This window comes from Abramis brama, assembly GCF_963993115.1.
Source record: "Abramis brama genome assembly, chromosome: 11".
NCBI classification, from domain to species: domain Eukaryota; kingdom Metazoa; phylum Chordata; class Actinopteri; order Cypriniformes; family Leuciscidae; genus Abramis; species Abramis brama.
This window is the reverse complement of record NC_139973.1, coordinates 4,557,977-4,574,743: the sequence shown is the minus strand read 5'-3', so window position 1 is coordinate 4,574,743 and position 16,767 is coordinate 4,557,977. Positions and strand designations below refer to the sequence as shown.

Sequence of the window (16,767 nt, the reverse complement as noted above, 5' to 3'; positions counted from 1 at the left end):
GCTAAAAAGGTATATATCATCATATAAGCATCATTAGTAATTATTTTCTCATTCTCACTATGCAAAATATATAATAAGTGCTTTTCTCTTAGTTATTTTCTTATTCTGATTTTGTAATTATAACTTCTTGGCAAAGTGGAATTTAGAAAAAAATTGTAAAAGAATATTAAAAATCATGTTTGTAGCATTTAAAAAACGTATACGTTTTACAAATAAATATGCTTTATCGCTCAAATACAGACTTATGTTTTATGGAATATATCACAATTGTGAAATTACATCTGAGGTTGGCTTTATTTGTTATTTTACTGTATATCACTTTTTTGGATACATAAAAATTGTTTATCCATAATTTATTGTATGGTCTCAGTAGTGGACGTCAGGAATTATGTTTTCATTTGCAAGTCAATTCAGGCTAATTTTCTTCCCTGTAACTCTTACAACATAAATAAAAATGCCGAAAAACATTTATTAATTGTATTAATTTTATTCTTGTATGCACACTGTATACATATGCCTTAATAGCCTGATTAAATACACTATTTGTATACAATAATATGTCTTCCTAACATTATGGTGCCAACATTATAGTACAAAAATTCCATAACTTGACAAAGTTTCATATACAGTGTATATATATATATATATAAACAGTCATGGCCAAAAGTGTTGGCACCCCTGAAATTTTTCCAGAAAATTAAGTATTTCTCATAGAAAAGTATTGAAATTACACGTTTTGCTATTGTCAGGGTGTGTGCAGGCAGAAGAAGACAAGGAAGGCAGAAGGCTCCAATACAAAGTGTTTACTTACAATTATAACTCAAGTGATACAAACTGGCAGGACACACACACACACACACACACACACACACACACACACACTGATGAACATAAACCAGGTGACACAGATGAAGGTGATCGACAAAACACAGGTGATGATGATGAACTAATGATGGTATACATGGCAACGTATAAGTGGTCGGGAAAACAAAAGACATGTGACTAATAAGACTAAACAGGAACACAACGGTTACAGCTATACACATGTTTATTTCCTTTGTGTGTATTGGAACAACATAAAAACAAAAAGCAAATTTGACATAATTTCACACAAAATTCCAAAAATGGGCCAGACAAAATTATTGGCACCCTTTACTTAATATTTGGTTGCACACCCTTTGGAAAAAATAACTGAAATCAGTCGCTTCCTATAATCATCAATAAGCTTACACCTCGCACCCGGAATTTTGGACCACTCTTCTTTTGCAAACTGATCTGGACTCATTGCTGACCACTTCAGAACTCTCCAGTTCTTTGTTGCCATCCATTTCTGGGTGCTTTTTGAAGTGTGTTTGGGGTCATTGTCCTGCTGGAAGACCCATGATCTCGGACGCAAACCCAGCTACTGGGACTACCAGTCGTCTGAGTTCCCAGAACACTGGACGGAGCTGGTTCCATGCGTCGATTATAAAATATTGCAAAGGTGTTGGGTGTAGCCCAGCCCACAGCTTTAAAGATGTCTACTAGTGAGGCACCGTTCACTAAAGCCGAAAAAGCAGTGACACCCCTGGTGGAGTGAGCCCTCTTTCCCAGGGGAAATGGTGAGCTTTGAGAAACCAGGAGAAATGCATCCACAAGCCAGTGGCTCATTCTTTGTTTAGAGACAGCCTTTACTGTCTGCTGTCCTCCAAAGCAGACAAAGAGCTGATTTGATCTTATAAACCTATCCAGATAAATGTGCAAAGTGTGCACTGGACAACAGAGATAGGGCTGGATCTCCCTTATCAGAAGGGAATGCTTGCAAGGTTATCACTTGATCCCTGAAAGAGGTATAGTGAACCTTAGGCACATAGCCGCGCCGGGGTCTCAGGACCATGTGAGAGTCTACCGGTCTGAACTCAAGGCTTGTATCATCAACAGAGATGGCTTGAAGGTCCCCCACCCTCTTGACCGAAGTGAGCGCAGTCAGGAGGGTCATCTTCATAGAGAGGGCACTAAGCTCGACTGACTGTAAGGGCTCAAATGGATCTTTCTGTGAGGCCTGTAAGACCACTAAGAGATCCCAAGAGGGGACAAGGTGTGGCCTTGGAGGATTCAACCTCAGAGCGCCTCTTAGGAACCTAATAATTAAGTTGTACTTCCCCACTGACCTGCCATCAACGTGTTGTGATTGGCTGCTATTGCATACACCAAGGTGGAGGGAGATAGGTGTCTCTCCAGACCCTTTTGGAGGAAGTACAGCACTGACCCAATACCATATCTCTCTGGGTCTTCTCCTCGGAAAGAATACCAAGCGACAAAAAAGGTACCACTTCAAAGCATACAGCCGTCTCGTTGAGGGGGCTCTGGCTAAAGTAATGGTATCTATCACCGTTGGCTTACATCAACCACCAAAGATGTGCTGTCATTGTGACCGAGTCCAACTTCACACTGAGATAAGGGATGCTCTGCAGAGGGGAGAGCTTGCTCTTCTCCCAGTTGACCTGAAGGCCCAGTTGGACTAGGTGCTTGTGCACCATGTCCCTGTGTACACACAACAACTCTCAAAAGTGTGCTAAAATTAGCCAGTGGTAAGATAGCTGAGGATGCAAATGCCTGCTACCCTTAAAGGGACAAGGGTGCCCTCAGCGACTTTGGTAAAGACACAAGGTAATGCACAGCCTTCAAAGGCAAACCGTGGCAGAGGCAGGATCTGTTTGATTGCCTCCATCTACTTTTTTTGCTGTCAAATACTTTTTTACAGTCTTTTACACCTTTAGAGATGGGTGCGTCGAGAAAGTGCACTTTCTAGGCGTCTTGCATCCCCGTCAGGTTCAGCCACAGGTGTTGCTCCTAGACCACCAAAGTGGACATTGCCCTTGGTTCTTCGGGACGCTCTGGTTTCCAGTGAGCTCATGCCTCAGGCACAAGACATTGCATTGCAGTGCGTCTGAGTCAGTCCCTTGACACTGCGTCGAAATGGAATCAACTAAAATGGGCAAGGTCAAAAATACAAACAGGCAGTCACAGGAATAAACACTCAGAAATGTTCAACGGGCACGGATACGCCTGAGCTGGGGTTCAGTGCATTGACATTGAGACTCACCGGTCGAGATGCTGTTAGACGTGGTCTGGATGGACAGGCATTACGAAGATGACCGGTCTTGCCACAGTACAAACACAGGTGATGACGGACCCTTCGTTCTCTCTCCTCTGCAGACAGATGGTAAGTATTGATATGCATGGGTTCGGGTTCTTCAGTGCGAGCGGGGATTGAAGTTTGGGAAATTTGGACGTTGCGGTGAGCAGGAACAGTGCGATGGCTTGCTCGGTGAGATCGTATGAGATTGTTAACTTGAATGGTGAGGTTTATGAACTGATCAAGGTCTTTCCCTTCATCACGACAGGCTAACTCGGATTGTAGTTCATAATTTAAGCCTCTTCGGAAGATCACTTTCAGCGTGTCGCTATTCCAGGAGGGAGGGAGTGGAAAGTAAGAGCATATTCAGCCGCAGTACATTTGCCCTGTGTGAGATCAAGCAGGCAATCACCAGCACCTTTCCCCTCTTTAGAGTGTTCGAAGACCTCACGAAAGCGTTGAAGAAACACATTGAATGACAGGAATGCAGTTCCATCATCTCTCCACACGGCCATTATCCAATCCAATGCCCTCCCGGTGAGTAACGAGCAGACAAAGGCGATCTTACCAGCCTCGGTGGAATACAGCATGGGTTGTTGCGCAATGAATAAAGAGCATTGGAGAATGAACCTCTTACACTTGCCAGGATCTCCGTCAAACTTTCCTGAATGCGCGAGACGAGGACCCGTGGTTGATGGGGTTATGGCAGGATGGGCAACAGCGGATGTGGCTTGCGTGGGCGATTGCTCTGATGACGATCCTTGTAGCCCTTGCACTGTTTTGACCAACTCCTCTGTTAAAGAGGTGAGACGACTCAACTGATGATGATGGGCAGCGAGTTTACTTGCTTGGGCAGAGAAGACTGCGGTTAAGGTTGATAAAGCTGCTTGATCTTGATATGGCAAGGTCTTCTGTTGTGAAGCATCAGAGTCAGAGGGATCTATTTGCAGTGTGATTTATTGATAAGAGTAGTCAAACAGGCAATGGTCAGAACCAGCAGATACAGCAGAGAAGACAGGGCTAAATCGTAGTACAATACCAGGCAGAAGATCAGGGCAGGCAGCAAACAATCAGAGTCAGAGATAAAAGCAGTGGTAACGTAGGCAGGCAGCAGACAGGGAGAAATCCAGAAATGGGCAAGGTCAAAAATACAAACAGGCAGTCACAGGAATAAACGCTCAGAAATGTTCACAATAGCAAAACAAGACTTCGTTTCACGTTTGATACTTGCATTTCAGATCGTTAAAATATGGCCCTAAATTGCTCTGCTAAGAAGGAGCTGTTGAAGCTCCGCCCTCTGTGCCGGGAGCAGCAGCTCATTTGCATTTAAAGAGCCCACACACAAAACAACGAATTTTTGCTCACCCTCAAAAAAGGACAATTTTAACACGCTATAAAAAATTATCTGTGAGGTATTTTTAGCTAAACTGGCACATACACACTCTGGGGACATCAGAGACTTATTTTACATCATGTAAAAAGCAGCATTATACCACCACTTTAAAATAGAGGAGGCACACACAAATTTAGCTGTCAAGATTATTTTTTTTTTATGACTTTTTTGGTCACTTATAGGCAGAATATTCATAGAAAACGATACATACATCAAGACAATATAAATAAAAGTTCACTCACCTAGTCCTAGCTGATCACTTGAAGCAAAATCCAAAATCCATTCTTCTATTCTTTTAAATGTCCGGCCGTGAAGCTGATTGCTGTATTGCCTATATCCAACTTAGGCATGGGGTCTTCCTTCATTTTTAATTTGTAGCTGTTGTTTGAATGGTAGTTTAGTAAATTAGTTTGCGATCAAATATTTAATATCTCTACTCTCCATAGTTACATCAGCGGTAGCAGTTCAAACTAATATCACGTCATTTACGTCTCGTCGATGATTGGTTGATATACCAAGGGAAGATAGCCTCCTCTGCCATGTTACTTTTCTCAACACTCCTAACTGTGAAATGAAATACTCGATGGTGATTGGCAAAAAATTTTTACCAACGGAAGCACAGACTCGCGTTTCGCAGATTTGGCACATTCGGGGAAGAGCGCAGTGGTTACACTTACAGAAGTGAAATTACTAACAATAAATACACATTCTGAGACATTTTATTAACATTAAATCGTCCTTCAAAATTTTGGGTTTACAGGCTGGGCCTTCCTTGCCTCCCCATCTATAACGTCACCGAGGCTCGCCCCGGCGATCAACAGTACGAAATCGCTCATAACAGCTAAACTGTCACAGACTCAAGTGTCTTTTATCGTCCTTGGTTCGAGATGAACAAAACGCACATTGGTGGAATTTTTGGGTATTTTGGACTTTTTGAAAAACCTACTTTTGTCAACTAGTCCTAGGGTTTTCACCCGACCGGAACCAAACCAGTGCAGAAAGATTCTCTGGAGTCTGATTGTTAATAATTATCAAAAAAACAAAAGAAAAACAGTTTCACATCCACGATTGGATGCAGAAGTGGTCGAGGCTACTTTTATTAAAATGGCTATCACGCTTGAACAGAATGAGCTAATTTCACAAAACTCAATACACCTATGTACAGGCTCAGTCTGTAGTCGCGTGGATAAGGAGGAAAAGTGGCGACTGGCCACTTGGTGGCACTATAAAATAAACAAACAAAACAAACAAATACGAAAACGGTTATAGCTAAACAACAGTCAGGTGCAAGGTATAGTTTCTGTCCAAGGTGCCGTGATTGTCTATGAAGACATTTGTGGATCTCGAAAAATACTGCCACCGTCAGCCAATGAAGTTTGTGCACATATCGGACAAGGTCAACGGAGGCCAATCGGAACGAAACTCAGTGGGCCTGTATGACTCATGGACATAGAAGTCTGTGCAAAATTTGAAAGAATTCAGCCAGCAGGTGGCGCTATAGGGTTTAAAGCCTCATATATCATGCTGTGTTTCACACATACACACAATATTCATATCATATGTTAGACCTCCTCGTTCTGAACAACTTTGAATCAAAAGCTACTACTCTCAATCAAATTGTTCGTTAAATATTTGAGATTATTTAAAAACCTACTTTTCACCATCATTTCACTGTATTCCTGTTTTATGCCTCTCTCAATATTACCAGCGTGCTCGCTCTTTCTCCCTCTCCCTCCCCACTCCATTTCTTTCTCCCTCCCCCTCCCCACTCCCTTTCTTACTCCCTGACTGTCTCCTCTTCATCATCTAAAGTATTTAAACTTTTCAGTTTTTACATCTTGAGGCAAATCAGTCGATCATACAAGGTGGAAAGGTAAGCGCTCTTTGTTTAACAAATGTTTTAATACATAATATGTTGTGTTCATGTGTTGCTAATAGCTTCTCACTCTTAAATATTCTGTTAAAAGTGTATGTATTTTATTTTCAGATTAGATGACACAGATGGAAAATATTCATCTCACTGCTTGATGGACAGAAAGTTGTGGACATCATTTGGAGGAAAAACAAAAACAACCAAAAAGCCAAGAAAAAATATTTTCACACATAAGAGTCACAGAACTTTATGCCAGTGCAAAAGAATAATGAATTCTACAATGGTTCAGAACACCAAAGACAGATATGAAGAAGCTTTTGCAAAAACTTTCACCATTGTTCTTGTCGGGCTCATAGTTAACTGCGTCAATGGAATATTTGTTTTCACGTTCTTCAAGAGTTCAGTTTTCTACAATGATCCGAGATATATATTATATATTCACATGGTTATCAATGATATGCTCATGGTTTTTTTCAGTGTAATTCTTTCTGTGATGGCTTATGCATGGCCAAATGTTCCTGTCCCATTCTGTGTTACACTGCTAATAATAACCTCAACAACTCATAAGAACACTCCTCTGACTTTGGCCGGTATGGCTGTTGAACGTTACGTTGCCATCTGCAAACCACTGCATCACCATCAGATTTGCACAGTGCGCAGGACATACATCCTTACTTCTCTGATTTGGGGTGTAGGAGTTTTACCTGGATTGGCTGATTTGATTCTCCTTTCAATTGTTCGTCCTTTATTTATCTTTACGACAGGTTCTGTCTGTAGCTCAACAAATGTTTATAGCACGCCATACCATGAAGAACTGAGCAAAGTTATGAATGGGCTTTATTCATCTGTTGTGTGGGTAATTCTTGTATTCACATATTATCAAGTGCTGATTGCGGCCAGAAGAGCCACCACTGATAAATCCTCAGCAAAAAAGGCCCAAAGCACCATCCTGTTACATGGAGCACAGCTTCTGCTCAGTATGTTGCCCATCATTACTCCTACCATAGACAAGATTTATAGCCAACTTGTACCTACTCTACGGTCAAAAATCACCTTTTTCAATTATCTTCTTACAAACTTATTACCAAGACTACTTAGCCCCCTTATTTATGGTGTTCGAGATAAACTATTTTTTAATTACATGAAAGGACTTTTTTCATGTAGGTTACTTAATGTAAAAGTTGAATCAAATAAGCAGTGAGCTAAAAAGGTATATATCATCATATAAGCATCATTAGTAATTATTTTATCATTCTCACTATGCAAAATATATAATAAGTGCTTTTCTCTTAGTTATTTTCTTATTCTGACTTTGTAATTATAACTTCTTGGCAAAGTGGAGTTTAGAGAAAAATTGTTAAAGAATATTAAAAATCATGTTTGTAGCATTTAAAAAACTTATACGTTTTACAAATAAATATGCTTTATCGCTCAAATACAGACTTATGTTTTATGGAATATATCACAATTGTGAAATTACATCTGAGGTTGGCTTTATTTGTTATTTTACTGCATATCACTTTTTTGGATACATAAAAATAGTTTATCCATAATTTATTGTATGGTCTCAGTAGTGGACGTCAGGAATTATGTTTTCATTTGCAAGTCAATTCAGGCTAATTTTCTTCCCTGTAACTCTTACAACATAAATAAAAATGCCGAAAAACATTTATTAATTGTATTAATTTTATTCTTGTATGCACACTGTATACATATGCCTTAATAGCCTGATTAAATACACTATTTGTATACAATAATATGTCTTCCTAACATTATGGTGCCAACATTATAGTACAAAAATTCCATAACTTGACAAAGTTTCATATACAGTGTATATATATATATATAAACAGTCATGGCCAAAAGTGTTGGCACCCCTGAAATTTTTCCAGAAAATTAAGTATTTCTCATAGAAAAGTATTGAAATTACACGTTTTGCTATTGTCAGGGTGTGTACAGGCAGAAGAAGACAAGGAAGGCAGAAGGCTCCAATACAAAGTGTTTACTTACAATTATAACTCAAGTGATACAAAATGGCAGGACACACACACACACACACACACACACACACTGATGAACATAAACCAGGTGACACAGATGAAGGTGATCGACAAAACACAGGTGATGATGATGAACTAATGATGGTATACATGGCAACGTATAAGTGGTCGGGAAAACAAAAGACATGTGACTAATAAGACTAAACAGGAACACAACGGTTACAGCTATACACATGTTTATTTCCTTTGTGTGTATTGGAACAACATAAAAACAAAAAGCAAATTTGACATAATTTCACACAAAATTCCAAAAATGGGCCAGACAAAATTATTGGCACCCTTTACTTAATATTTGGTTGCACACCCTTTGGAAAAAATAACTGAAATCAATCGCTTCCTATAATCATCAATAAGCTTACACCTCGCACCCGGAATTTTGGACCACTCTTCTTTTGCAAACTGATCTGGACTCATTGCTGACCACTTCAGAACTCTCCAGTTCTTTGTTGCCATCCATTTCTGGGTGCTTTTTGAAGTGTGTTTGGGGTCATTGTCCTGCTGGAAGACCCATGATCTCGGACGCAAACCCAGCTACTGGGACTACCAGTCGTCTGAGTTCCCAGAACACTGGACGGAGCTGGTTCCATGCGTCAATTATAAAATATTGCAAAGGTGTTGGGTGTAGCCCAGCCCACAGCTTTAAAGATGTCTACTAGTGAGGCACCGTTCACTAAAGCCGAAAAAGCAGTGACACCCCTGGTGGAGTGAGCCCTCTTTCCCAGGGGAAATGGTGAGCTTTGAGAAACCAGGAGAAATGCATCCACAAGCCAGTGGCTCATTCTTTGTTTAGAGACAGCCTTTACTGTCTGCTGTCCTCCAAAGCAGACAAAGAGCTGATTTGATCTTATAAACCTATCCAGATAAATGTGCAAAGTGTGCACTGGACAACAGAGATAGGGCTGGATCTCCCTTATCAGAAGGGAATGCTTGCAAGGTTATCACTTGATCCCTGAAAGAGGTATAGTGAACCTTAGGCACATAGCCGCGCCGGGGTCTCAGGACCATGTGAGAGTCTACCGGTCTGAACTCAAGGCTTGTATCATCAACAGAGATGGCTTGAAGGTCCCCCACCCTCTTGACCGAAGTGAGCGCAGTCAGGAGGGTCATCTTCATAGAGATGGCACTAAGCTCGACTGACTGTAAGGGCTCAAATGGATCTTTCTGTGAGGCCTGTAAGACCACTAAGAGATCCCAAGAGGGGACAAGGTGTGGCCTTGGAGGATTCAACCTCAGAGCGCCTCTTAGGAACCTAATAATTAGGTTGTGCTTCCCCACTGACCTGCCATCAACGTGTTGTGATTGGCTGCTATTGCATACACCAAGGTGGAGGGAGATAGGTGTCTCTCCAGACCCTCTTGGAAGAAGTACAGCACTGACCCAATACCATATCTCTCTGGGTCTTCTCCTCGGAAAGAATACCAAGCGACAAAAAGGTACCACTTCAAAGCATACAGCCGTCTCGTTGAGGGGGCTCTGGCTAAAGTAATGGTATCTATCACCGTTGGCTTACATCAACCACCAAAGATGTGCTGTCATTGTGACCGAGTCCAACTTCACACTGAGATAAGGGATGCTCTGCAGAGGGGAGAGCTTGCTCTTCTCCCAGTTGACCTGAAGGCCCAGTTGGACTAGGTGCTTGTGCACCATGTCCCTGTGTACACACAACAACTCTCAAAAGTGTGCTAAAATTAGCCAGTGGTAAGATAGCTGAGGATGCGAATGCCTGCTACCCTTAAAGGGGCAAGGGTGCCCTCAGCGACTTTGGTAAAGACACAAGGTAATGCACAGCCTTCAAAGGCAAACCGTGGCAGAGGCAGGATCTGTTTGATTGCCTCTATCTACTTTTTTTGCTGTCAAATACTTTTTTACAGTCTTTTACACCTTTAGAGATGGGTGCGTCGAGAAAGTGCACTTTCTAGGCGTCTTGCATCCCCGTCAGGTTCAGCCACAGGTGTTGCTCCTAGACCACCAAAGTGGACATTGCCCTTGGTTCTTCGGGACGCTCTGGTTTCCAGTGAGCTCATGCCTCAGGCACAAGACATTGCATTGCAGTGCGTCTGAGTCAGTCCCTTGACACTGCGTCGAAATGGAATCAACTAAAATGGGCAAGGTCAAAAATACAAACAGGCAGTCACAGGAATAAACACTCAGAAATGTTCAACGGGCACGGATACGCCTGAGCTGGGGTTCAGTGCATTGACATTGAGACTCACCGGTCGAGATGCTGTTAGACGTGGTCTGGATGGACAGGCATTACGAAGATGACCGGTCTTGCCACAGTACAAACACAGGTGATGACGGACCCTTCGTTCTCTCTCCTCTGCAGACAGATGGTAAGTATTGATATGCATGGGTTCGGGTTCTTCAGTGCGAGCGGGGATTGAAGTTTGGGAAATTTGGACGTTGCGGTGAGCAGGAACAGTGCGATGGCTTGCTCGGTGAGATCGTATGAGATTGTTAACTTGAATGGTGAGGTTTATGAACTGATCAAGGTCTTTCCCTTCATCACGACAGGCTAACTCGGATTGTAGTTCATAATTTAAGCCTCTTCGGAAGATCACTTTCAGCGTGTCGCTATTCCAGGAGGGAGGGAGTGGAAAGTAAGAGCATATTCAGCCGCAGTACATTTGCCCTGTGTGAGTTCAAGCAGGCAATCACCAGCACCTTTCCCCTCTTTAGAGTGTTCGAAGACCTCACGAAAGCGTTGAAGAAACACATTGAATGACAGGAATGCAGATCCATCATCTCTCCACACGGCCATTATCCAATCCAATGCCCTCCCGGTGAGTAACGAGCAGACAAAGGCGATCTTACCAGCCTCGGTGGAATACAGCATGGGTTGTTGCGCAATGAATAAAGAGCATTGGAGAATGAACCCCTTACACTTGCCAGGATCTCCGTCAAACTTTCCTGAATGCGCGAGACGAGGACCCGTGGTTGATGGGGTTATGGCAGGATGGGCAACAGCGGATGTGGCTTGCGTGGGCGATTGCTCTGATGACGATCCTTGTAGCCCTTGCACTGTTTTGACCAACTCCTCTGTTAAAGAGGTGAGACGACTCAACTGATGATGATGGGCAGCGAGTTTACTTGCTTGGGCAGAGAAGACTGCGGTTAAGGTTGATAAAGCTGCTTGATCTTGATATGGCAAGGTCTTCTGTTGTGAAGCATCAGAGTCAGAGGGATCTATTTGCAGTGTGATTTATTGATAAGAGTAGTCAAACAGGCAATGGTCAGAACCAGCAGATACAGCAGAGAAGACAGGGCTAAATCGTAGTACAATACCAGGCAGAAGATTAGGGCAGGCAGCAAACAATCAGAGTCAGAGATAAAAGCAGTGGTAACGTAGGCAGGCAGCAGACAGGGAGAAATCCAGAAATGGGCAAGGTCAAAAATACAAACAGGCAGTCACAGGAATAAACGCTCAGAAATGTTCACAATAGCAAAACAAGACTTCGTTTCACGTTTGATACTTGCATTTCAGATCGTTAAAATATGGCCCTAAATTGCTCTGCTAAGAAGGAGCTGTTGAAGCTCCACCCTCTGTGCCGGGAGCAGCAGCTCATTTGCATTTAAAGAGCCCACACACAAAACAACGCATTTTTGCTCACCCTCAAAAAAGGACAATTTTAACACGCTATAAAAAATTATCTGTGAGGTATTTTTAGCTAAACTGGCACATACACACTCTGGGGACATCAGAGACTTATTTTACATCATGTAAAAAGCAGCATTATACCACCCCTTTAAAATGGAGGAGGCACACACAAATTTAGCTGTCAGACTTTTATGGTCACTTATAGGCAGAATATTCATAGAAAACGATACATACATCAAGACAATATAAATAAAAGTTCACTCACCTAGTCCTAGGTGATCACTTGAAGCAAAATCCAAAATCCATTCTTCTATTCTTTTAAATGTCCGGCCGTGAAGCTGATTGCTGTATTGCCTATATCCAACTTAGGCATGGGGTCTTCCTTCATTTTTAATTTGTAGCTGTTGTTTGAATGGTAGTTTAGTAAATTAGTTTGCGATCAAATATTTAATATCTCTACTCTCCATAGTTACATCAGCGGTAGCAGTTCAAACTAATATCATGTCATTTACGTCTCGTCGATGATTGGTTGATATACCAAGGGAAGATAGCCTCCTCTGCCATGTTACTTTTCTCAACACTCGCTGAAATGAAATACTCGATGGTGATTGGCAAAAATGTTTTACCAACGGAAGCACAGACTCGCGTTTCGGAGATTTGGCACATTCGGGGAAGAGCGCAGTGGTTACACTTACAGAGGTGAAATTACTAACAATAAATACACATTCTGAGACATGGGAATTTTATTAACATTAAATCGTCCTTCAAAATTTTGGGTTTACAGGCTGGGCCTTCCTTGCCTCCCCTGATGAGCTGCCACTGCCATCTATAACATCACCGAGGCTCGCCCCAGCGATCAACAGTACGAAATCGCTCATAACAGCTAAACTGTCACAGACTCAAGTGTCTTTTATCGTCCTTGGTTCAAGATGAACAAAACGCACGTTGGTGGAATTTTTGGGTATTTTGTACTTTTTGAAAAACCTACTTTTGTGAACTAGTCCTAGGGTTTTCACCCGACCGGAACCAAACCAGTGCAGAAAGATTCTCTGGAGTCTGATTGTTAATAATTATCAAAAAAACTAAAGAAAAACAGTTTCACATCCACGATTGGATGCAGAAGTGGTCGAGGCCACTTTTATTAAAATGGCTATCATCACGATTGAACAGAATGAGCTAATTTCACAAAACTCAATACACCTATGTACAGGCTCAGTCTGTAGTCGCGTGGAAAAGGAGGAAAAGTGGTGACTGGCCACTTGGTGGCACTATAAAATAAACCAACAAAACAAACAATCACGAAAACGGTTATAGCTAAACAACAGTCAGGTGCAAGGTATAGTTTCTGTCCAAGGTGCCGTGATTGTCTATGAAGACATTTGTGGATCTTCAGCCAATGAAGTTTGTGCACATATCGGACAAGGTCAACGGAGGCCAATCGGAATGAAACTCAGTGGGCCTGTATGACTCATGGACATAGAGGTCTGTGCAAAATTTGAAAGAAATCAGAATTCTTTCAAATTTTGAAAGCTATAGGGTTTTACGTCTCATACTGTGTATATCATGCTGTGTTTCACACACACAATATTCATATCATATGTTAGAGCTCCTCGTTCTGAACAACTTTGACTACTACTACTATCTACTACTAAATCTACTACTCTCAATCAAATCGTTCGTTAAATATTTGAGATTATTTAAAAAAACCTACTTTTCACCATCATTTCACTGTATTCCTGTTTTATGCCTCTCTCAATATTACCAGCTGTGCGCTGTTTCTCCCTCTCCCTCCCCACTCCATTTCTTTCTCCCTCCCACTCCCCACTCCTTTTCTTACTCCCTGACTGTCTCCTCTTCATCATCTAAAGTATTTAAACTTTTCAGGTTTTACATCTTGAGGCAAATCAGTCGATCACACAAGGTGAAAAAGTAAGCGCTCTTTGTTTAACACGTTTTAATATACATAATATGTTGTGTTCATGTGTTGCTAATAGCTTCTCACTCTTAAATATTCTGTTAAAAGTGTATCTATTTTATTTTCAGATTAGATGACACAGAAGGAAAATATTCATCTCATTGCTTGATGGACAGAAAGTTGTGGACATCATTTGGAGGAAAAACAAAAACAACCAAAAAGCCAAGAAAAAATATTTTCACACATAAGAGTCACAGAACTTTATGCCAGTGCAAAAGAATAATGAATTCTACAATGGTTCAGAACACCAAAGAAAGATATGAAGAAGCTTTTGCAAAAAATTTCACCATTGTTCTTGTCGGGCTCATCGTTAACTGCGTCAATGGAATATTTGTTTTCACGTTCTTCAAGAGTTCAGTTTTCTACAATGATCCGAGATATATATTATATATTCACATGGTTATCAATGATATGCTCATGATTTTTTTCAGTGTAAGTCTTTCTGTGATGGCTTATGCATGGCCAAATGTTCCTGTCCCATTCTGTGTTACACTGCTAATAATAACCTCAACAACTCATAAGAACACTCCTCTGACTTTGGCCGGTATGGCTGTTGAACGTTACGTTGCCATCTGCAAACCACTGCATCACCATCAGATTTGCACAGTGCGCAGGACATACATCCTTATCTCTCTGATTTGGGGTGTAGGAGTTTTACCTGGATTGGCTGACTTGATTCTCCTTTCAATTGTTCGTCCTTTATCTATTTTTACAAGTATTCTTTGTAGTTCAACAAATGTTTATAGCACGCCATACCATGAAGACCAAAGCAAAATAACACATGGGCTGTATACATCTGTTGTGTGGGTAATTCTTGTATTCACATATTATCAAGTGCTGATTGCGGCCAGAAGAGCCACCACTGATAAATCCTCAGCAAAAAAGGCCCAAAGCACCATCCTGTTACATGGAGCACAGCTTCTGCTCTGTATGTTATCCATCATTACTCCTACCATAGACAAGATTTATAGCCAACTTGTACCTACTCTACGGTCAAAAATCACCTTTTTCAATTATCTTCTTACAAACTTATTACCAAGACTACTTAGCCCCCTTATTTATGGTGTTCGAGATAAGCAATTTTTTAATTACATGAAAGGACTTTTTTCATGTAGGTTACTTAATGTAAAAGTTGAATCAACTAAGCAGTGAGCTAAAAAGGTATATATCATCAAAGCATCATTAGTAATTATTTTATCATTCTCACTATGTAACATATATTTTTAATAAGTGCTTTTCTCTTAGTTATTTTCTTATTCTGATTTTGTAATTATAACTTCTTGGCAAAGCGGAATTTAGAGAAAAAATGTTAAAGAATATTAAAAATCATGTTTGTAGCATTTAAAAAACTTGTACGTTTTACAAATAAACATGCATTGTTGCTCAAATACAGACTTATGTTTTATGGAATACATCACAATTGTGAAATTACATCTGAGTGTGGCTTTATTTGTTATTTTACTGTATATCACTTTTTTGGATACATAAAAATAGTTATCCGTAATTTATTGTATGGTCTCAGTAGAGGACGTCAGGAATTATGCAGGGATTATGTTTTCATTTGCAAGTCATTTCAGGCTAATTTTCTTCTCTGTAACTCTTACAACAGAAATAAAAATGCCGAAAAACATTTTTATTAATTTTATTAATTTTATTTTTGTATGCACACTGTATATACTGTATGCCTTAATAGCCTGATTAAATGCACTATTTGTATAAAATAATGTGTCTTCCCAACATTATGGTGCCAACATTATAGTACAAAAATACCTTAACTTATCAAAGTTTCATATATATATATATATATATGTGTGTGTGTGTGTGTGTGTGTGTGTGTGTGTGTGTGTGTGTGTGTGTGTGTCAAGTGAATGAATGTCAATAAATAAAAAATACTGCCATTGACAAATGCACTCAACCCACTTGCAACCTTCCAACGACCAGGGGGCGTGACCTCCAGTCTTCCTTCAAGACAGACTTACCATACAATAGCCGCATTTTCTACTGAATATTTATGTACAGCTGAGGACACCTGGTTGTTAATGTTGAGAAGCATTCTCCTTCTCAATGCAAAGGGAACACATATGGAGTACTAACCCAAATTCAAGGGCTCATCTGAAAGGGGCATACCACAGGTAATGGGTCTGGTGATTAGTTCCTCCTCCAAACTCATCTACCGAAATGTGCTTAAATGATGCAAGGTTGGTCCAAGGTTCAACATTATAGGAAACTTTAACTTGAACCTAAATGTGCACAATATCGCCTTAGCAAAGGGAAAGGCACTGATGTAAGAACTACACCCTACCAGTTCGTCTGAGTTCCCAGAACACTGGACGGAACTGGTTCCATGCATCGATTATAAAATATTGCAAAGGTGTTGCAGCTTTAAAGATGTCTAGTGAGGCACTGTTCGCTAAAGCCGAAAAAGCAGCGACACCCTTGGTGGAGTGAGCCCTCTTTCCCAGGGGAAATGGTGAGCCTTGAGAAACCAGGAGAAATGCATCCACAATCCAGTGGCCCATTCTTTGTTTGGAGACAGCCTTTACCTTCTGCTGTCCTCCAAAGCAGACAAAGAGCTGATTTGATCTTCTAAAGCTATCCAGATAAATGTGCAAAGTGTGCACTGGAAACAGAGATGGGCTGGTTCTCCTTTATCAGGAGGGAATGCTTGCAAGGTTATCACTTGATCCCTGAAAGAGGTAGTGTGAACCTTAGGCACATAGCCGCGCCGGGGTCTCAGGACCATGTGAGAG

At 41.0% G+C, this 16,767-nt stretch overlaps 2 protein-coding genes across 2 annotated transcripts; both read left to right on the top strand.

Moving 5' to 3' along the window:
- Positions 1-6,652: 6,652 nt before the first annotated feature.
- Positions 6,653-7,585, top strand: LOC311092712 (odorant receptor 131-2-like; the record flags this gene model as incomplete). Its single annotated transcript, XM_084129647.1, has 1 exon — positions 6,653-7,585. One exon carries the CDS (start codon positions 6,653-6,655, stop codon positions 7,583-7,585), a length of 933 nt encoding a protein of 310 aa, XP_083985773.1.
- A 6,654-nt stretch (positions 7,586-14,239) lies between these two features.
- LOC311092288 (odorant receptor 131-2-like) lies at positions 14,240-15,169 on the top strand (the record flags this gene model as incomplete). Its single annotated transcript, XM_084128874.1, has 1 exon — positions 14,240-15,169. One exon carries the CDS (start codon positions 14,240-14,242, stop codon positions 15,167-15,169), a length of 930 nt encoding a protein of 309 aa, XP_083985000.1.
- Between the last annotated feature and the right edge of the window lie 1,598 nt (positions 15,170-16,767).